Raw genomic sequence first — 24,095 nt, forward strand, 5'->3', positions numbered from 1 at the left:
GTTACACATCACCTACAATTTTGGAGTTAAGACATTTTCGTTCACTGACACAAAATTAAACAAAAGCTTTGACTTCCCAGTTCATACTCTGTGTTGGCTCAGCAGACTTCTTCCTCCCACAATTTACCATTCTTACTAACTCAGGTGGCTAATTCACACATCTTCCCTCCCGCCTCCCAAGTTCTTGTGCTATATGTCAAACTCAGCATTTATAATAGCACTCAAACATAACAATTTCATACTTACGAAGGTTTTAGAAAGTAAACAACTTACTATCTCTTCTTGAAAGTAAATAGATTACACATTTTATAATATATTATTGCACTCATTCTTGTATTGATTTAATGATACAGAGTCGTTATTTTGAAATGATACAGAAAGGCACAAAGGGACGAAAAAGGCATGAAACCCTCTTTTTCTTTTTTTATTAAGGTAAAAAAGCTAGAGACTGTTTTGAAATTCTGAGGGGAAAAAAAACCTTTGTGACTATGTAACCACAACTGAATCTAAGCTCTCTCTCATTGTATTTAATGTCATATATAAATATAGCAAGGGTACGTTGATAATGTAAGTTGCAGCCACTGCTGTTCCTACTTGCAACTTCAAATAGCAACTTCTCAAGTTTTAAATTACTGAAAAGTTTAGTCTTTTAAGGCCAGGCTAGATGGGGCTTTGAGCAACCTGATCTAGTGGAAAGTGTCCCTGCCCACGGCAGGGGGGTTGAAACTCGATGATCCTTAAGGTCCCTTCCAACTCAAACTTATTCTATGAGATAGTGGTTTACAGTATAATAATTTGATTTCACATTTATGTATGTGTTACAAAAGTACAAACAGCTGCCATAATTAATGACACATACTACTTTTTTTGTATTAACAGGCAGGAAACATTTCACCTGCCTTTATTAAACAAAAACCCACAGAGAAAACATGGTTATCCTCTTACTAAAAATCAGCATTATAGTGAACAAGTTATAAAACAGTTCTTGACACTTGGGGTCTGCATTTACAAATAAAAGACATGAAGTGATCCTGTTAGGAGCCCTTTTAAGTGTACATAAAGGCAGAATTAACGGTAAGAACACTGTTAGCATTTACCATGTGATGATGGCAGTGCCTTACAATGTCAGGGGTTGTTTAAAGAAAAAACATTGTGCTCTCTGTAAAACTATTTTAAAAGCATAGATCTGGGCAAATTTTTGAATATTTGGCAATAGACTTCCGGGAGTCTGCAGAAAAACAAATAGTAGAAACAACCTGTTGAATCACTGACAAGCCATATTCCAGCTATTTTGAAACAGTAGACAAAGTTTACAGAAAATTTTTCAATCTGAGTCTAAAAATATTTGTATAAGAAAGAAAAACTTGCCTTCTTCCTCATCTAGAAGATATGAACAAAGGAAAAAAATTGAATAGAGAAAATGTGATTAGTAATGAACTGTTAGTCATTTCATTATCTCATATCAGAAAATAACCTGATGCACTAAAGCATACCAATAATATTCAGAAAGTAACAGGGATTCAGAATATCATTCAAACTGCAGAAAATAGCAAGAAGAAAATGCAACAACATGTAAAGTTGAAAAAGAATAATTCCTTATTACTAAAGGCATTATGTTCTCAGCCAGTGAACCTTTTATTTCATATTCCTCATCTCTCCCCCATGATTATACTTTCAGGAAGCTATATAATCTGTGTGAATACAGCATTCACTCTGAATTTGTAAGGCCAGAAGCACACCTACACAAAATACAAATGGTGATAAAACTGATTAGCTTAATTTTCAATAAACGTTAATGCTTGGATTATGCAAAAGCTAGCAAAAGTCAACATGCAGCAGTAGCAATCACTGCTGAGTTGTTGATAGCTGTGTTTTAAAACACGGCTTGGTGAGTGTATCCGTTTCCCTTACCACTGCAGACAAACTCTCGTTTTTGGACCTCGGCTACATTGTGTCCCCGGAGGTGGGACGGCCCCATGCACTGAGTGTAGAGGCCAACCCGTGGCCGCTGCCGCAGCCAGTCGGACAGCCAGGCCAGGTGGCAATCACAGTAGAGGTTGTTGGAATGAAGACGACTGCATGGAAGAAAACATGGAAATACTTTTAAATTAGGGAGAACAAACAGAAAAACAACCAACTTGCCCAGCCCCACCCTTCAGCAAGCAACTATGCCAACGTATTGATAAAAGTTGTTAATGAAGAAGCAATTTTTCATGTCACTCATTGGGCATTAAATGTTAATTAATAAAACTATACAAGCAGCAAAATTAATTTTTATTTGTGGTCTAATTAATTGCAAAAAAAAAAAAAGAAGGCTACCTAATAAAGACACCTATCTGTAATTTGTCTAAAAGAAAGAAGTAAATACACAGGAGCTTGAAAAATGCCGTGGGACTGTAGTCCAAATAATGAATAACACAAAAATCTCTCAACTAAATTGCCCTATGTTGATAATATACTGCCAGAAAAAAATAGTTAATAAAAGATTTGGTTTCCAATTAGATATATCTGTAAGTCTAGCCATTATAATTCTCTATAGAAACAGCCTACAAGATCCCTTTAACAGGTCAGATTCATTTTCTGCCGAACAAGACAGAGTAATAACTCAATATAAACTACCTTCTTTCACATCCTTTTCGGATTTCCTCTCTTTTTGTTTAATTACAGAAAAGGGGATTAGCTGCTTTTGGCTCCTAGCGACCTATGTTCTAAGCAATGCCTGAAATTAAAAGACCAAATGGCAGCAAGCAATGAAATTAAGTAAGTCGCCTCTCTGTTGGCAGGGTCCAATGCAAGACCATGGCTCCTTGCCAAGTGGCAAAAAGCACTTTGCCATTGATAAAATATCAGACAAATGTATTCACTGAATTAGGCAAATTACTTTCCTCTGGCTCTTACATTTTCTCAAACTACAGAAAAGGATGTCCATGGCTATAAATCAAATCCTTACTCAGAATCATCTGTAACTGAGTAATGACGTTTTGGTCCTCTTTAGCTGATGTACTTAATCCTAACTATATAACTGGAAAGAAAGTGCAAGAAAACCAGAATTTAGACAAGGGGGTGTAATTAATCCATTAAAAAAAATTAAACCTCTAAAGCAACATGAAATGTGCAACCAACATAAAAAGATTATTTTTATAACTCATATCCCCCCCCCCAAATTAGAAAATTAAAGAAATTGAAGGCAATGTATTTTCCTGTACTAATTCTTGGGTGGGTGCTTTGTAAATATAGCTCACAATACAGCACACTCATTCAGTACAATCTGTGGCCAGCTGTAGTCAAGAACACCATTGCAAATTAGAACTATTGCTGCTGAAATCAATCCCGTTATACAAGTATATTCGGACTGCAAATAGGATGTTGCAGCTATAATCTAGGAGTCTGTACGTCCATTTTCTTTTGTTTCCAAAATAAATTTTCAAAATATGAACTATCCCACCAAAAAAGTGTAAATGTTGCTAATTTGATTCACTGTGCTTTGTAGTTCAGAATAGAAACTATTTGAAGGTTTGAAAGAGGTACAGACGTTCATGTTTTCAACTCCCAGACCTGAAAGAATGGAATTAAATTCTATTACCAAACTATAACTGAGGCCAGCAAAAGCCCACGGTCAGCAGTTTTTAAGTACTCTTGTATTTATCCAAGCAAGAATAGTTACAATTCTGTTACAAAATCAACAGAAATATTCACCTGCATGAAGGTTCTTCAGTTATAAAAGGTATGTTAACTTGAGTGAATAGCCCTACTGATTTCAAAACAGCTCTGCAGCCCAACATGTGTGAATGGAAATGGACAGGCTCTTTGTAAAAGAAGTTTTTTAACAGCAAGAGCTACTCTTGAACTCTGATAGAAACATCCCATTCATTTTTGATTCCAGCTTCAGTGGAAAATCTGTTTGAAAGAGTCTCAGGAATAAACCTTGATACATTCTGGTTTTGCTACTCAATATAATATACATTCATTTTTAGTTCAGTATAAACATACAAAAGAAATAACTGCAAACTGTGTCACTTGCACATTCACTCTTTTCACTGTGATTTGTTTCAGAGGCCTGAAGTCTTCTGTGAAAGTCAAAACCTCTAAAAATGGGGACCTTATTGTAAATGCTGACACAACTTTAATTATAATAGCACTACCGGATGATGCTATAATTTTATGTTACAAAGAATGTTGGAGAGCCAGTTTAGTTTAATTAGGTCTGCTAGCAGTACAGTAATAAAAGCATAAAGATTTCACATTTATCACATCTGACAGCCAATCAAAGATTCTTCCATGTTCCTAAATGAAATGTGACCCCTTCAATAGCTCAAAGTAAAACAAATCTTTGACTTTCAAAAAACATCAATTTCGTTCTCTATACAGCTGTAACATATAAAAGCAAATCCCCCCTGCCCTCATGTTTTTTGCTAGAAGGTGAACTTTTCTGTGACTGAATATAGCACTTAGGAAAACCCAGCTAGGAAAAGGCCATGAAACCATTCTCATAGACTTACTCACCCTACAGCCTAAAAAAAGGAGATGGAAAAGGATGCAACTACTTCTTTATCTCCTGAGCCCTGAGTATCAGCCTTGCGGTCAGTTGTTAGCTTTACCTTTCAGAATTAGCTGCCATATATGCACACACAGACTTCATGCTCGCCATCCTCATGATACTCTGATATTTTTTTAATTGAGATTATGCTTTCTATGTCTGTATATGTATTTATAGACCACTGACAAAACTTGATAGAGGTAAAAACAATATAACAGAGTGATAAAAATGTCAGCCAGTTTCAGTGGGGCTACTTACAATGTTCTGAGTTTGGGCATATGGTTGAAACTTGCCACGGACAGTCGAGTAATGTTGTTATTGTTGAGAGTGCTGCAAAGTCAAGAAGAAGCATGTTACAGGTATGTCACATTTACTACACTTTTAAAAAAGACATAGCGAATGAAGATGATGGTGAGCTGTTTTTACGGATGAATATCAGGAAAAAAATCATGTTTTCAGATATACTTTTTCTCCCTGTTCAATCTCTAGTAAAACACTATGGTTTGATCATTCCATTAATAATCTTAAGTAATTTGAGGTCCTAGTAACCTATGATTCCACCAATGTTGAGAACATTTATGGCATTGAAATAAAGCTTGTCAATGTGATGTAAAAATTGAATTCTTGAAGAAAATGCCTTTATTCTAGGACTCTTGCTTCTCTTTCTGTTTTTTTCAAAACCTGTATTTTTTTTTGACAGAAGACAAAGTAAAAGCCGGTATTTTCAAGAATTTTAGGAAAAAGATTAACTCTGGGCTGAAATTAGGTTTCATATGGAACAGAGTTGCTATAGATGATCCAGAGTTGGATCATAGAGGGGTTTCTGCTATACAGTGAAAGGAATTGGGGATTTCAATACTTTAGCAAACTAATAATTTGAATTTTAGGCAAGATGCCTGAACTGGAGACAAGAACTAGGAACAAATCTTAAGCCAATTGTTAGCTAGCACACACCCATCACACTTAGTAAGTATAATATGTAAAGATAGCAAAACTTTAGGAATGATACTGTAGTTTAATACTGTATTTAGGCTGCAAATAAAATGCACACAAGCTTGACTCCAGAACAAGGAAGCAAACGATTTACTGTTTTGACTTAGAGATTACTCATTTGAACAGAATGGAGAATGTGCTCTGGGAATTCAAACACATAACTATGGTACTAATAATTCCCACTGACCATACCTTTTTTCCCCTTTTGAAACAAGAAGTGTTTTATTTTTTTCATTTTTTTATTTCTTTCTTTAAAAAATACCCCAAAACCCACAAAGTGTAATTTCTGTTTGAGTAAATTTTTAAGTACACAGAAAGGTAAATTCACAGCACCCCGAACAGGATCAGGCTATACACCTCCATATTAATCAAGCAATTAATTACTGGTGCAATGTGCTGTGTTTTACCTTTGTGTCCTACTCATTCTCCCTTATGTGCTCTTAGGGCTTTATAAACAGAAGAAGAATCTAAAAAAGAAAAAAATGGTGAATCATGCCCTTTTTCAAAACAAAAATGAAACAAAAACCAGCCAAGTGGGTATATCCACAAAATGTGTCTTAATGAATAAACAACAATCAGGAAATCTTGGCATGATTTTCTTACAGTTTCTTAATAATTTTCTTACAATGTCCAAATGGTAAGTGAGAGCTCCCATAGTTCTTCCTGCATAACTTCTGCAAATGTTTTAAAATCATATCCTTTCAATGAAGGGAATGGAAATCAGTATGTATTTCCAAAGCAGTTAGCTGTTCACAGGTGTATCTACAAATGTTTTAATTTTCAATTTCAGATGTTTGTTGTTTGCCTTGCTATGCTGTATACACAAGCTATGAATTTATTTTTGCAAGTGTACAGAAAAGTATTAGAAGTAGACAAAAGGAATACATAAGGAATTAAATAATTTTCATAACCATATCTAATGATGAGAACACTTGATTTCATTACAGAGATGCAATTTTAAAAAGTTGGCTCAATACTTCTACCTACACATTACACATGTAGGTAATAGAGCGGGGTGCATGAAAGAAATTTTATTTCTTAGATACATGATTGCTTTTTAATATTGTCAGCACTATACATTTTCCCATAGTCTGTTTCCCCACTAAAGCTGATTTTCTCTTAACAACTAAAAGAAAGAGGAAAAGGAAAAATGAAATTTTTTGCAGAAACTCACAGGAAGGGTTATACCTGTAATTGCTTTCTTCTTTCAGAACTGTCCAGATTTCAGGTTGATTTTGTATCTTTAACACTAACAGAACTAAGATTCTGCAATTATTTAACCAATACATAAGACCTGTTTACTTTGGTAAACAATTCAAACTGTCACTACACAGGTTTACAACCTACATAAAAGCTTTCTCCTATGCTTGCAGTTTGAAATAATATACATATTCTGTGCTTAGATAGAATAATGAACTCTAAATGAAAGCAAAAGATGTGATCTCATTTCCTACTCAGTGCATATACAGTATGGTCTGATCTACATACCTTTTATTCTTTAAACCAAATGGGAAACAAAACTGAATTAGACACAAAATCTTCAATACTTTTCAAAATATCCATGATTTTTTTTTTAATAATCATTGTTTATCGCATAATTCAATATAGTGTACATTTAGTTGTATATCTGAACAATGCTAATGTTCTATGCATATTCATTCATACAATTCTAACTACCTACTTTTCCAGTACCCTATTATTTTAACAGTTTTTTCCCTTTTTTGCATCCATTGAAACAGATGTGAAAATTCTACCACTGACTTCAACTGGCTAGGATGACCATTTTAGAACACTAAAAACCACCAAAAGATGCACATTTTTTAAAAAAAGATATATTTAATACTTTCATTTGTAAAGACTTGTATTAAAAATCATAATAACCAGATTAGTTATTCTGTCACATACATGAGTTCCAAAGATAAAATCTCACAGAACATCAGGTTTACTGACAGAAAACCAACACTTCACCAACTTCACTATTTGATGTAATATTAAATCAACACCAAATTTTACATCTCTTCATACCAGAAAGCTAACAACAGGCTTGTTATTCTGTGATTAAAAAAAAAAAGAAAGAAAAAAAAGAAAAGAAATCAAATTTAGCTGCCAGATTCATTCACTCATAAGTAAGACCAGCTATTGCTTAATAATAAAAAGTTTTATCACCAGCAGCTCACATATTCAATAATTTCATGGACATGCAGACACTATCTACTGCCAGAGAACCTCCTTTAACTCTGAATCTTAAAAAAAAGATATACATACATACAAAACATATACAGGAACCCTCCCCCCCTTCAAGTTGTGATTTACCAACTGTGATTCAAACTAACACGAAGTAACCCAGTGATACACAAAGTCTTTCACTTCTCTTAATGTAGAAAGCCCAGAAAAAAAGTGACTGACACTGCAAATACTTCAGGAATGTGGCCAGTGCCTCAGTTCTCACAGAATCTGCTCATTACAATAATTATTTTCAGGTCTGGGGTCAGTGATGATAATTTTGCTACCTTTAACCTCACTGATGGCCACTTTGAGATAGTGAGGAAAAATATGCAAAAGAGTATTGCAGTACTAACCTTCAGTGATATAAAAATTGTATTTTTCTATACATCTAAACATTTATATACATTTAAAACATTAAAAAAGCAGTTAATGTGAACACGCAAAACATCATAACACTTAACAGTGTTTGACAGAAAACTGTCTCTTTGAAAACATCCAGATTGTCAAATATGAAGCATATTGTTCCTGCAACAGAGTCTGAAAGATCAAATCAGTGTCATACTATACAACAAAGGCAATTGTGAAAATGCTCATCAATTCAACAGTGATGGATAATTTACAAAATTAATTGGATTCATTAATACTGCCCCCCATTTTAAAAGGAAATATATTATTTTCTTACAGTATTTGCCATCTGCTTTTTAATTTTGTTTGGTTTTAACTGTGCTTAATGGCCGTCTTACAGAGTAAAGAAGCATCTCTACCTCTTCACATTTTTTTACTATTTTATAGCACATTGCAGTGGATTATTTTAAGACATCTTTTCACTAGACCATCCTGACACCAGGCTGAAGCTCGTAGATAAGATTTTACATTAGTAATCCCCAGATATTGAGCTCTTGCTACAAGTAAGATACACAAGGAATACTCACAGCACTTCCAGGTCACGCAGAGCCCTGAATGCCCCATCTTCAATACAGTTGATCTGGTTGTAATCCAGTTGCCTGTTAAATAGATTAGGAAGGTATTTGTAAGGAAGATGAGCGTTGGCAGTATTCAGTGCACAGAAAGCCTCCTGAAGTGCCAGCAGAGCTAAGGCCATACTCGCTGAAATGCACTTGCAAATACGATCGTACGCTTGAGACTGTCACACAGCATGCTGGCCTGGATGCTGCCACAGAAATCCCTTTTTGTTCTGAACTGTCTGCGCAAAACAGTCGTGCTGGGAAAGCTTCAGTAAATAATAATTGCACCTTATATTAAATGCCAAAGGAATGCAATTTCATTACATCAAGAAAAGCTATCCATTAAAAGCTCTGAGCGTCATCTTGCTGAAACAATTTCATTAAGGTAAAGGATGGTAAATCACTTAATGTCACACACATACCCTCGGTGACCTAACAGAATCCATTTATCAGAGCAGCCCAGCTGCATGTTAATTCCGCCTGCCGCGGCAGGGACCTGCGAGAGACACCAGTTTTAGGGGTCTGTGTGTGTGTGTGTGTGTGTGCCAGGACCAGGTGGGAGGTGCAGGGGGGGTTGGATGGGAATTCAGGAGAATTACTTTCTAAAATATTTTCTATATTGAGAAATAACAGCGTCCAAGGCATCATCATAATTGGTTACTTATATCCTATAATTACGCTCCAAATGAAACTAGTGTTTCTGCTGTAAACTTCTGTATGTGTTTTTCTACATACTTTTTGCTCTCTGTCATTATATGCAGATAGGACGTTGTAATGGAGCACTTGAATTCTGGATATTAAACTCAGCAATCCATCCCATACATTATTAATCTTTAAGTATCAAGTTATGAAAAATTTACATTAATTTCTCTGAAGAATATTATTACCTTTTCAATTCAAAACATTAATACAGTACATATTATCCAATTTAAAAAGTCTTCTGTAATTAACTACTATGCAAATATAAAATCCAAGTTTCTCTGCTGATAGAAGCTTTTTGCTTTTACTGTCACACATCTTACACATTTCAGGGCACGACTTGCAAAGCAAAGATGATACAACCTCACTTTAAACAAGCAGCAGATCTCCAAGTCTGTAACTTGTCAGTGTCAGAAAAATATATGAGTAAATGTATATGAACAGTATTAAGAAAATGAACAAAATACAAATGAACTCTGCCCTTCTGTCTTCAATTATATATTAGCTAGCAGTGCTAATGAGGCTTTTACTAAAGCAGTTTATGTGATTCTTCTGAATCTATGATAACATTTTACTTTATTAATAAATCATCACACCCACTGTCAAATGCAGTATACCAACTTCTATAAAGTTTTAGTTTCACCCATATTTTTCATCTGAATTACTACTACAGAGGAATAAAATATTGTCCTAACTGTAACAGTGTCTGTGTTTCTGCGTACTGAAAGCTAAATGCAAACTATCATTTCCTGGATATGATCTTTAATCATTTTGGTGCAATGTTACAGCACAAGTGTTTCAGTGTTGGAATATAATATAATAATATAAGCCTACAGTCTCAGGCTCCTTCAATTTTTACTAATGAATTTCATTTAACAATTAAGTTAATAGCCTTTTTATTTTAAAAAGGTAAAATATATAGATAGTACAATTCTCCAACCTCTTGAACAATTTATCAAACCTATTTAAATTAGTACAATGGCATGAAATGCTAGCCTTGACACAATACAAAGAGAAATTGTTTCCAGACAAATTGGAGAAATCTTCTAATGCCATCAAATTTGCCTAATGCAGTCTGCAGGTTAATCTGTAAAAGGGTGAGCTGTATGTTTGCCCATATCTTATTATCCTTAGCTGTCAATGTATAAATCAGTGCTGACACAGCTTCCTCTAAATCATCCATATTATATACACAAAGGAAAATCTTTTAACAGTAGAGAAAGCACTTGAGCAAATTTTGTCCTACACAAACTGAAAGGCAGATCTCTTCCACTAGACTGGCAGCAGTTGTGGTGCACTTAAAAACTTTTGGACTTCTTCCTTCAGTGACCTTCCATGACCACTACCTTAGTGAAAGGTGAGTTGTTTTCATTTAAATCTTCTTACCAGAGAGATTACTTTATTTGCACTGAACTAATGAGTTCGTTTCATTTTGGGAGAAGGGAAATTTGCAGGTGGAACAAGATAAATTTTTCCTATTTTTATAAATTGCTATCTTTGAAAGATACCACTGTCTTTATGTTTTAGATGATCTTCCATCAATTATGACCATAATATAAAACCGTTACACACATGCCATTAAGACCAATCGGCATGTTCTTTATTTCGAAGATATGAAAGGTACACAGCTTTGAAGACCATGTGCATGGCTGAATAGCAATTTATGGTATTTATGTAAAGATATCCACTGCATATATAAAAAGTTAGACAATATTTCGAAAAGAGCATATCATTAGCTTATGATGACCCACTAATGCTGAAGCAGACTGAATTTTTTTGGAGCAGATAGCAAGTTCCTGATAGCAAGTTGTGTGAGTGCTATGACTTAAGACACAAGCAAGAATACTAGACAAAAAAAAGCATATACTAAGTTATTTTTTATAATTTGTTTTTTGCATAATTTCATAACTTTCAAAACCACACATAAAAATCTACAATAATATAATGAAACTTTTCCCACCACTAAATCATTGAGCATATCAAAAATCCTAACTCAATTTTAGAAAGCTTTTTTTCCCCCTAAGAGTTCTTTTCTTCCTTTCAAATTACTAAAACACCCTGAGAACAGAAACTGACCAGGAATGGACTAGCAACTCTGGCGCATGCTTATCATTCCCCTCTCCCCAGGTCTCTCTTCATCAGTTTCCCTCCTGCCCCATCTCTGTCTTGGGTCTTTTCTGTGTGGGGTCTCTCCATTCTTTGGAAAAATCACTGTTCTTTCCTGGCCCTCCCTTTCACAAAGTGGCTGATTACCTTCAGCAGTTCCATTCCCATGAGCCTCATAAAGTACCAAGCAACAGCTGCAACATTGAGAATCCTTCCATTGCCTCAGAGAATTAATTAGGTTTTGCACCCCCATCTGCAACATTACGTGGGTATTTCATATACTGACTAATCTACAGCTATTTCAAATATTAATGTTTCTGTGAGTTCAGCCATAAGAACTAGTAAGAACTAAATAAAAAGCATTAAACTAATAAAAAAGTCTGCTTTAAAATGTTTATGTATTTATTGGTGATACACTGTAGAAACATGTTGCTAACTTATATTTTCCTCCCTTTTAGCATATGTTGTCTACCAGATAACCTAATAATAAACCTTGTTATCTCACGAGAAGGGTATTTAATGGCTAACAAAAGGTGTTGCATACACATACAGAAAAAACCCTGCTATCTGACTCTGACAGAGAAAACCTTCTTTACTCATTCCTAGAGGCTGTGTTAAAAGCTGGGACAATTTCAGTCAATCTGTCCGTTTCACTCTCCTGCTCTTCATGGCTTGAGGACACTTTGTGGTCCCATGCAAGAGAGTTACCATGCAGCTTTACACCTTTCCATTGTTCAGAGATTCTTCTTGTGTAGCAACTTAATGCTAAACATTGTTTAAGAAGACATCAGAAAAAGTCAGAAGCCTTTCTAGATCCCTATGGTAACTTCCTCCCCAGTAAAACATTTAGAAATTGTTTCTAGTTTTACACTGTACACTGTTTCTAGTTTTACACTGTACACTGGATTTCATACCATTACAATTTTTCCATGGGAAAAGAACAGAGTGCACAATATTTATCACTACATTACAATTTTTGGAAATGCTGTTATCTTGTATTTTTCACAACAGAACTGAGTTCTGCTTCCTATTTCTTAGTTTCAAGAGGAATCAGTGATTTCAGAGGCATTAGATGAGACAGATGTATCAAAATCACATAGTTTACTCTAAGTTTTTATCGAACTTCAGAGAATTGCTTGGTTTCCATGACTATTACTATTTAGTTCGATTAGTCTTTCATTTGGAACTCAAGTGCTTTTTCTCTACTTGCTGTTTATTTTGCCAGTGTTGCTCATTCTGGTCTTCACTAAATTTTCCTTGTAAAAGATTTTGAATAATAATTTTCTAATATATATAATACATCAAATTGTTAACCTGCTTTTATTCCAAAATTAAAAAACAGGACTTGCAAAACTTCTAAGTGAGGCACACTTGCTTATTAAACTAGAAGAAAAATGAGAACATATCTATGGTGCAATTGCTTCACATTCTCAAAATCGTCTAGGACACTACTTGGCTAAACCCACAAGGGTCTTTCAGTGGCAGAATAAAAAAAGTCAAAATAAAGCAAAAGAATGCCATGAAAAAGAGGATGAACACAGAAAGAACAATCTGTAAGTTATATAATGCAAAAATACAATCACATCAGTATGACTTCCCAGAAATAATGCAATTTAGGAATGAGATGACAAACAGTATCATGTCCAATATAATGAGAGAAGCAAATACATTTCTATTCTAGTATGGAAGCCATATTAAGCCCCAAAATCCAAATAATAATTTAGATTTTTTTTTTTTTTTCATTTCATATATATATACATACACACATGCATACACATATACATATAGAATCATAGAATAGTTAGGTTTGGAAAGGACCTTAAGATCATCAAGTTCCACCCCTCCTGCATTGGACAGGGACGCCTCACACTAAACCATACCACCCAAGCCTCTGTCCAACCTTGAACACTGCCAGGGATGGAACATTCACAACTTCCCTGGGCAACCTATTCCAGTGCCTTGCCACCTTTACAGTAACAAACTTCCTCCTTATATCCAATCTAAACTTCCCCTGTTTAAGTTTGAATTTGTTACCCCTTGTCCTATCACTACAGTCCCTAAGTAAGAGTCCCTCCCCAGCATCCCTATAGGCCCCCTTCAGATACTGGAAGGCTGCTATGGGATCTCCACGCAGCCTTTTTTTCTCCAGGCTGAACAGCCCCAACTTTCTCAGCCTACCTTCATATGTTCTGTTAGAGTGGTTTATTCAAATATTAATTAGAAAATCTTTTTCTGTAGAACCATTTCTACCTACTTACTCTACATACCAACCAACCTCTCTGCAAATCACTATGACATCGTTATATCTCCCTGTTTAGTGAAGCAAAGGCAGTCTCTCTTTCCAAAATAATGTGGATACAAAAGGTCCTGAAGGCTCCCAAGTGTCCAACTAACTTTTCCATGAAGCTTCAACACTGAACAGAAAGATAAAAAAATTTCATTTTTTCTTTAAAATTCAAATCCTCAAAAGTTATTTGCATTATTCTCAGTACTTGACACAGCCAAATAAAATTTAAAGTTGAATACAAGTCGTCCTACCACAATTTATCATCTTAGTTCAAACCAATATTCTATCTCAATTTGCTTTGTAATAATACAGGAAGAATCTACAGGGAAGTGCACAAACCACAGTGATATTTGCTACTCTTCTTAGTAAAAGCATAGGACATATTTGTCACGAGGTTAAAATCACATCCCATGTAAAATTTTCCATGAGAGTTGGCACTTGACTTAGCAGATGGAACCACATCAAATTCAGCTGCCTACAACTTATTCACCTGAAATTTATTGTCATTCAAATAAGTACCTAGTTCCGATAGATTTTTTAGACCTTAGCTACTTTAGACTTCTTCTCACTGGTTTAAATGCCAAAAAAAGACTTGCAAGGAAGCTCTCAATTCATATTCAGATTTCCGATTTGAAACTCATCTTCAAAGCCAAATACTCTTCTTAATTTAAAAGCATAATTCACTTTAACATTTCAAACAATTTGGTTCATAAAAAGCAAACTGTTTTCAGCAGGCCAAATTTTAGGAAAGTAATCTGCAATTAAAATAACAGCTTTAAAAATAGTATTGAAATGCTATTTATTTAAATAGTTGGGAATAACATTTTTCCCTCAAAGGCAACAAGGTCACTGACCTATTTGGCAACAAGAGTCTTAAGAGGCACTAGAAAAGTGCCTTTTCTTCATTCCTTCAGAAGTATTTTTGACTTAAATAAAAATCTTAAGTATACAGTGAATATATTTCACTAACATCTCATGAAAATCCTTCTTGATGTATACCTAAAATGCAGGTGGCTGAACAGACAAGTAGTACAATTAAGATTCAACAAGCATGAGAAATATGCCAATTTCAAATTGTTAAAGCATGCCTTAGACAAGCAATGCTTTTTGATCAGCACTTGTACAGATGAACAGACAAATACACTTCCAGTTGCAGTGGAATTTTGTGCATGATCTGAGAAGAAATCAGCAACCAGAACATCTTCAGCAGATCTCTTTTTTGACTGCTAATAAAATTGAACTTACAAAAAAAAAAAGTCCAATCATTGCTAACAACGATTAATACAACATTCAGTTATACCTTCAGTGACATCACTAGTTATAAATCTTTTGCAATCAACCTAAAAGAAGCATCAGGGCAACAACAAGTAATATTAACCGAGGTGTTGAACAACGGTTAGTGTAATGGAAACTCTGACTCTGTGCTGGTGTCTGTCTCTCTTTGCTAATTCTCCATTTCCCACACAATTTAATCCATGAAGCTACTACATTGCTCTGTAGCCTTTATCCTTGGGGTGACAGCTACAGTGTCCTGAAATGAACACAAAGGCATCAGAGAGTAAGCGAAACTAAGGCTAGACTATGACAAGAGAAACGGGGAAAAAAGATGCTTGTGGGAGATACAATTAAAATGTTCTTTGGCATTTTTGGTATCATTTGACAGTTGTATACATTTAGCATCACAATTCTGCCATGATGTTGGTGTATTCCTTTCCATCCTCTGCCAAATATTGATTACACAGTGGAAGAGAAAGTTGTAACCTTAGAAAACTTTGTGTACTTCAAGCGGAAATGTCATAATATAATTTTATCAAAATCATCAGACCAGGGACAAAATCTACTTATCAAAACCTGAGCACAGCACTCTTATACTTTCAGTGGTGCTTCATATTTGTTTGCTATTTAAACCCAGTTATTTTTCCTCCTAGTAACCGGATTCAAAAAACAACAGGTCCAAATTTATAATCTGGGCACCTAAAGCATATTCTTACGATCTTAAATACAAATAAAATTCCTTAGGTTGGGAAGATTTAAAACATCTTTCACATCCAGTGAGTACTTGCATCACCAGGGAGGGTTACAAAATCATCATTAACATGTGTATTAAAAACCCTGTGTTTAATTTCCAATTTATATGATAATTCCTATTTATTTTTCAAAAACGGTGTCACTCTGTTCTCTGAAGAACCTAACTTCTTGGTGCATATTTTTATCCCTGAAAAAGTAGCAAATTAAGAGCAACTTTCAGCATTCTTTTTCCAGAACTTGTACCCTAATTTCTGTCAATTCCCATATCAGCTGCTACACTAGAAGTGGATTATTCTTCAAGTCACTGTCCTTGAAGAGGAATATCAAGACTCTGAGACAGAGCCACTAGGCTTTTTTTCTTACATTTGAACTGCCGAAATATCAGATACTGGGCATCCAGTTTGGGGAGCCTGTAAAAAAATAAGCTTCCCTTGTTTTTGTCACTTTTTCTGCCTACAACTGATTAAAGGGAGTGCATCTACTAAGCCAGACTCTTCTCAGCTAAAAGATGAAAAGCAAGAAATTAACTGGAAAACAGGAAATTCCAATTATATATGAAGTAGGTTTATGAAGCTGGATGTTTTCTTAGGGTTTTTTGGTTGGTTGTTTGTTTTTTTTTAAAATTCTTTTTACTATAAGTGTGTGGCAGCTTGCCCAGGGGGTCAATTTTCATAATGCCTTGTCCATTTTGCTTTTAACTTCTACAGAATCTGTACTGTGGATGTTATTAGGAAGATGTCCAGAAAGAAAATATCATGGCCACATTTTCTGAAAACTAGACAGATTCTTCTGAGAAATGTCAAGAGGACACTAGGACTAACATATCAGCAGGAAATCAAAAGTTCATAGTGGTATCATTAACCTTAAAGGAAATGATTTTCTTCACATAATATAAGTTACCATCTAATTCCCATTGCTCTGCAAAGACTAGAAGAACATACAATAAGATATTTTCTAAAATATTCCAACTCCTGATTCAAATGGAGAAGTATTTAGGGGGAGTGAGAGAATGGTGAATCTCCATTCAGTAACATAAAATATGTAAGCAGGTGAAGGTCTGTGAGATTTAACTACATTTGAAATACCTTACTAGAGCTACTCTACGGGATGGTTATCAGTCATTGCATTTAAAAAAAGAGTCTCTGCAATTTACATTGAAATTGATGTAATTAATATTTTTACACAAAGCAAATCTTGCATTTACAACATGTTCTAATATAGGCTTCTTTACACTTTGTACATTCTCCCATCTCTTCCATAAGTTTGTTTAACATCTTTAACATAATCAATACTGGACAGTTATAGAAAAAATGCCAAAATTAGATCATAGACTCATAGAATAGTTTGCCGATGACACCAAGCTGTGTGGAGCACTCCATCTGTGGCAGTGTTCAAGGCCAGGTTGGACGAAGCCTTGAGTGATATGGTTTAGTGTGAGGTGTCCCTGCCCACGGCAGGGGGGTTGGAACTAGATGATCTTAAGGTCCTTTCCAACCCTAACTATTCTATGATTCTATGATTCTATAATGGTTTGGGTTGGAAGGAACCTTGATGATTATCTAGTCCGAGCCCCCCTGCTATGTGCAGAGACACCCTCCACTAGATCAGCTTGCTCAAAGCCCCATCCAGCCTGGCCTTGAACGCTGCCAGGGCTGGGGCATCCACAGCTTCTCTGCAGAACCTGGACCAGTGCCTCACCACTCACTAATAGTGAAGAATTTTTTCCTGAGATCTAATCTAAATCTCACCTTTTTCAGCTTAAAGCTCTGTTTATGGCAGATCTCTGACAGTGTATACAAATACTTGGTTCCTGGACCTTAGCTTTATTACCCAATAGACGCTAAATTCCTTCATCAAATCATTAAGGTAGAAAAAGATCTTTAAAACCATTAAGTACATCCATAAACCTAGCACTGGCAGGTCCATCATTAAACCATGTTCTGAAGTGCCTGCCACATCTACACACCTTTTAAATACTTCCAGGGATAGTGACTCAACCACTACCCTGCGCAGCCTGTTCCAGCACTTGACAAACCTATTTAGTAAAGAATTTTTTTCCTGAAATCCAGTCTAAATCTCTTCTGGCACAACTTGGAGCTGTTTCCTCTCATCCTATTATTTGTTACTTGGAAAAGAGAATGATACTTGCTATGAACTCCTTTCAGGTGGTTCACTTCATATTTTCCTTTGCAAAGCGATGTTTTCTATACCTATCACTTATCAACTGCCTCCTTAATTTTCTCCAACAATTCTTGCCATCATTCTTCTCTAAGTAATGTCCAAGGCTAGATGGAAGGCTAGGGTTCAGATCACCTTCTTGCCTAAACTTCTGGAAAGTCACAACAGCCTGATCTAGTTACATAAATGCTGTACTAGAATCCACTCAACTCACCCCGCAAATCAGTATGATACTTACATCTATATCTCACAATAATATAAGATGCTCTTCCTTATTAGAACATAGGTAGGATTTATAGGACAGAGAAATATATTTCTTAGACTCACAACTGTAGTGGGACTGTAATGATTTGAGATCAGGGGTTTTCCAGGGTTTTTTCCCTGGTTTTATCTCTGGGACAACCAAGAAGGAGATATATGTAGTACTTCTATCACAATAAACTATATGCTACATATATGATTTGGACTTGTAGCAATGCTATTGTCTTTATGATTTTTTTTTTAATTATATCCTCAAAGTCTTTAAAGGGTGGATCTACTGTTTAATGCAAGTTTCAGACATAATTCAGGATCCTTACCTTGAAAAAACACACCAAGAGATAAATATTATCTTAGCTAAAGATTAGCATCCTAATTCAGTTTTTGAATGGAGCTATCTGAAAATATATTAGTACCTTTATTGCATTCTAAACCACTGCCCTGTCACTAGAATATCCTCAATGACGCTGCTATTTTTAGTACAAAGTTCCTTTCTGTAGCTGTATCAATTTTTAAATGCGGAAGATCATGGAAAAAAATTGCAGACTTCTCCTTGTAGCCAAGCCTCTTTTAGGCCATGAATAATGATGGAACCAGTTCTGAATAGAACAAAATCATAGAATAGTTAGGGTAGGAAAGGACCTTAAGATCATCTAGTCCCAACCCCCCTGCCGTGGGCAGGGACACCTTATGCTAAATCGTATCACCCAAGGCCTCGTCCAACCTGATCTTGAGCACTGCCAGGGATGGAGCATTCACAACCTCCCTGGGCAACCTATTCCAGTGCCTCACCACCCTAACAGGAAAGAATTTCCTTCTTATATCCAATCTAAACTTCCCCTGTTTAAGTTTTAACCCGTTACCCCTTGTCCTATCACTACAGTCCCTAATGAAGAGTCCCTCTCCAGCATCCCTACAGGCCCCCTTCAGATACTGGAAGGCTGCTATGAGGTCTCCATGCAGCCTTCTCTTCCCCAGGCAGAACAGCCCCAACTTCCTCAGCCTGTCTTCATACGGGAGGTGCTCCAGTCCCCTGATCATCCTCGTGGCCCTACTCTGGACTTGTTCCAACAGTTCCATGTCCTTTTTATGCTGAGGACACCAGAACTGCACTCAATACTCCAAGTGAGGTCTCACAAGAGCAGAGTAGAGGGGCAGGATCACCTCCTTCGATCTGCTGGTCATGCTCCTTTTGATGCAGCCCAGGATACGGTTGGCTTTCTGGGCTGCAAGCGCACACTGAAGCCGGCCCATGTTCATTTTCTCATCAACCAACACCTCCAAGTCCTTCTCCACAGGGTTGCTCTGAATCTCTTCTCTGCCCAACCTGTAGCTGTGCCTGGGATTGCTCCGATCCAGGTGTAGGACCTTGCACTTGGCATGGTTAAACTTCATAAGGTTGGCATCAGCCCACCTCAGAAGCGTGTCGAGGTCCCTCTGGATGGCATTCCTTCCCTCCAGCATATCAACCGACCCACACAGCTTGGTGTCATTGGCAAACTTGCTGAGGGCGCACTCAATCCCACTGTCCATGTCACCGACTAAGATGTTGAACAAGACCGGTCCCAACACCGATCCCTGAGGGACACCACTCATTACTGGTCTCCAGCCGGACATTGAGCCATTGACCACAACCCTTTGTGTGCGGCCATCCCGCCAGTTCTTTATCCACCGAGTGGTCCATCCACCAAACTGATGTCTCTCCAATTTAGAGACAAAGATGTTGTGTGGGACAGTGTTGAACGCTTTGCACAAGTCCAGGTACATGACATCAACTGCTCTACCCCTGTCCATCAGTTCCGTAGCCCCATCATAGAAGGCCACCAAATTGGTCAGGCAGGATTTCCCTTAGTGAAGCCATGCTGGCTGTCACCAAGCACCTTGTCGTTTTTCATGTGCCTTAGCATGCCTTCCAGGAGAATCTGCTCCAAGATTTTGCCAGGCACAGAGGTGAGACTGACTGCTCTGTAACCCCCGAGGTCATCCATTTTCCCTTTCTTGAAAATGGGGGTTATATTTCCCTTTTTTCCAGTATTCGGGAACTTCACCTGACTGCCATGATTTTTCAAATATGATGGCCAGCGGCTTAGCAACTTCATTTGCCAGCTCCTTCAGGACCCAAGGATGGATTTCATCAGGTCCCATGGACTTGTGCACATTCAGATTTTTAAGATGGTCTTGAACCAGATCCTCTCCTACAGTGGGCCCAAGGTCTTCATTCTCACAGTCCCTGCATCTGCCTTCCATGATTTGGGTGGTGTGGTCAGAGCCTTTGCCAGTGAAGACCGAGGCAAAGAAGTCATTCAGAACCTCAGCCTTCTCCAAATCCTGTGTAGCCAGTTCTCCTGAGAGCTTCCTGAGGGGGTCTACAGTCTCCCTAGTCTATTTTTTATTTGCTATGTACCTGTAGAATCACTTCCTGTTATCCTTAACACCTCTAGCTAAGTTTAATTCTAACTGGGCCTTGGCTTTCCTAACCTGGTCCCTAGCTTCCCGGACAACATCCCTGTACTCTTCCCAGGCCACCTGTCCTTGCTTCCACTTATTATAAGCCTCTTTTTTCAATTGAATTTTCCTCAGGAGCTCCTTATCCACCCAAGTAGGTCTCCTGGCCCTCCTGCTGCACTTCCTTCTGCTTGGGATGCAACACTCCTGAGCTTGTAGCAGGTGATCCTTGAATATCGCCCAACAGTCTTGGGCCCCTCTGCCCTCTAGGGCTGTATCCCATGGAACCTTACTAAGCAGGCTCCTGAAGAGGCCAAAGCCTGCTCTTTTGAAGTCCAGGGCAGTGAGCTTGCTGCACGCTCTTCTCACTGTCCTGAGGACCTCAAATTCGAGCATCTCATGATCGCTGCACCCAAGGCTGCCCTGGAGAGTCACATTTCCAATGAGCCCTTCCCTTTTGGTGAGCACGAGGTCAAGCATGGCACCTCTCCTTGTCAGCTCCTCTATTACTTGCAGAAGGAAGTTGCCTTCCACACGACTGAGGAACCTCCTGGATTGCTTGTGCCAGGCAGTACCGTCCTTCCAACAGATGCCAGGGTGGTTGAAGTCACCCATGAGAACAAGGGCCTGCGAGCGTGAGGCTTTTCCTATCTGTCTATAGAGTGCTTCATCTGCAGGTTCTCCTTGATCAGGCGGTCTGTAACAGATCCCCACAGTAATGTCTCCCATAGCTATATTCCCTTTAACCCTGACCCACAAACTCTCTGTTAACTGCTCACCTGTCCCCAGACAGAGTTCCATACTCTCCAGCCTATTCCTAACATAAAGGGCAAATCCCTCTCCCCACCTGCCAGACCTGTCTTTTCTAAAGAGCCTGTAACCTTCCATTCCAACACTCCAGTCATAGAAGCCATCCCACCATGTTTCTGTGATGCCTATTATATCATACCCCCATAGACATGCACACATCTCTAATTCCTCTTGTTTGTTCCCCATGCTACGGGCATTTGTATAGAGGCATCTGAGCTGAGCTCCAACTGAAGCCGGCTCATTGGCTGGAGCGGCTGGGATATATCTGCATTGTTCCGAGCATTTATTATAGGTGCTGGCAGCTGACTGGGTGTGTTGGGATGGAATGATGCCCCCCTCCCCCAACACATCTAGTTTAAAGCCTCCTTGACCAGTCTGGCAAGCCTCCTACCAAAACCGCTCTTTCCCTTCTTTATCATCAGACCAGCTCCACCAGCCCCCACTAGACCATCGTAAGACATCAGTTAAACAAAGCAACAAAGCTACTTTGAGAAGCACTTGCATGTTTTTGAACTTAATTTTTCCACTGAGCTGTGGTAGGATTTCACTTTGAGGAAGAACCCAATCACAGACACTGTTGAACAAAACCCCCAGATTTCTAAATATCATATCAAGTAAGCCAAAATCTTGGGCATTCATCTTTGAAAACTTTTCTCCTAATTGATCTGTGGTGAATTCAAAACTGCCCATGAACTTAAGGGTCACTATCTCTAGGAAAGTGAGTATCTGTCTTTTGGGAAAGGCTTATTATACCACAGAAGAAAACTGTGTAAGAAAAGTAGCCAACAAGTACAAAAATAAATGCTAGCAAAAGTAGGTAATAACATAATTTTTCTTCTTTTCTTTTATACAAGCAAACAAAAGGGAAACTCTTAGAACCAAGGCAAAATTATTTTTTCCACATGAAACAATTAAATATTTAAAATAGCCTGACTTTCAAATATTAAACTCAGGTTACCATAAACAGTTATAATGCCTGGCTGTATTCAACTCCAATTCAGTGTTTTAGATTTCATGTAGGGAAATTTTAGGATGCTTAAGATACATTATTTTGCCAAAAGAAATTGTAAGCGTTGGTTTTATGCAGGGATTCCTTAAGCAGCTGTGAAAGTGCTACAGGAAAAGGTATCTGATAGTATAAAAGGACACTGTATTGACCAAGCATTATCATCAGACTATACACAAGAAGGAGGAAAATACTTACAGATTTTTTATGTCTACAGCTCCTCGGAATGCTTTCCTTGGTATTGCTTGAATCTGATTTTCACTGAGATCACTAAGGAAAAAAAAGTATTAAAATTAACTAAAAATCTGCTATATATATTACTTTCTGTGTAACACAAAAAGAACATATAAGAAAATAATATCTGCAATTACAATTTAGTCAATACTTCCAATGAAGCTTATTTTATTACCTCAACTGATTTGCAATTGATGAAAAAGCAGCAGCAATAATAGTCCAATTATTTTACAAAACAACAAATATAGATGGCAAACTAAAAGCAGAAGCATTACATAATTTAACAATGAAGGTCAAACTGATTTAATTTCTGACTGATTTCATTTTTCAACCCATTTGAAACCCGTGACATCAAAAGTTTGATTGTACGTTCAGTTTCACGCAAGGAAGACTGAAAACCAGCAAAAAGAACAAGTAGGAAGCTGTTGAGAAAAAGCTATCAAGCTGTGGAATGTCTAAGACCAATATATTTCTGAATCTTTTTTCAGAGTGGGACGCACCATATATTTTAAAAGAAGGTATTAAAAACCATCCTGCAGCAAATATCTAATGCTCCTCCCCAAAATCCCTGCATGAACAGCTGTACCACAGTACCTGAAACTAACATCTTTTCCAAAAGAGAAATGTTATTAAACTTCTTATTCAGTAATTTTTTTTGGTATCAGTATAAGAAAACAGGAGATGTGGTTTCGAGGTTTTACTTCTGACAATTTCCTGCCCTGGACAAACATATCTACCACACAAACGGTTCCCATATGCCTGAAGGCCTTCAAAGGGGCCCATCTACCTTGGTGTCTTAGAGTTATGGAATCAGACCTTCTTTTGGAGTCCTCTAGAGATGCATCTATGTATGGACAATAAGGGGAACACAAGACGTTATATGAAAAGGCTCACTTGAGCATCTGAATAAAATTTAGAAAAAAATCAGATGCCTACAGGCTGTCTCTATACTAGGATTTTCAGCCTGTTTGTTAAGCAGTTTTGTCATGGGTATCTGGATTTCATTTTTCTAAAATCAAATCAGGAGCTTCACTCTGAAAGCACATCAAATACAATCTAACATCCTAACAGGAGAAGTAAAGTTTTGCAAAGCCTTCTTTTCAGAGACATCTTTAGAAGGCCTTTTTGGAGACAGCTTTTAGGAGAAACATTGCAAAATAGTGCATACAAATAAGAGACGTAGCTCAGATGAAATGAATAAGCAAGAATCATTTAGTTGATTAGACATGAACAGTCATGCTTTTGACATATTCTTTCCCTAAAGAGAATGAGCTCATATTTCCAGTTATTAGTAATCTCCTCAAAATCTTTCAGATTTATGAA

General features: G+C 37.1%; 1 protein-coding gene across 7 annotated transcripts in view; it reads right to left on the reverse strand.

The window, feature by feature from the left end:
* The window catches only part of SLIT2 (slit guidance ligand 2), a 268,218-nt gene that overhangs the window by 86,257 nt on the left and 157,866 nt on the right, over positions 1–24,095 (reverse strand). For all 7 annotated transcript variants that reach the window (XM_057405646.1, XM_057405644.1, XM_057405645.1 and 4 more), the window contains exons 5-8: positions 22,737–22,808; positions 8,689–8,760; positions 4,796–4,867; positions 1,912–2,075 (exon numbers count right to left, since the gene is read on the reverse strand). In XM_057405646.1, the coding sequence (XP_057261629.1) occupies positions 1,912–2,075; positions 4,796–4,867; positions 8,689–8,760; positions 22,737–22,808 (380 nt within the window). The remainder of the gene's footprint in view (positions 1–1,911; positions 2,076–4,795; positions 4,868–8,688; positions 8,761–22,736; positions 22,809–24,095) is intronic.

The sequence above is a fragment of the Pezoporus wallicus genome, unplaced genomic scaffold, assembly GCF_028554395.1.
Source record: "Pezoporus wallicus isolate ANWC-B61680 ecotype Strahan unplaced genomic scaffold, APGP_CSIRO_Pwel_v1 contig_642, whole genome shotgun sequence".
Taxonomy (NCBI): domain Eukaryota; kingdom Metazoa; phylum Chordata; class Aves; order Psittaciformes; family Psittacidae; genus Pezoporus; species Pezoporus wallicus.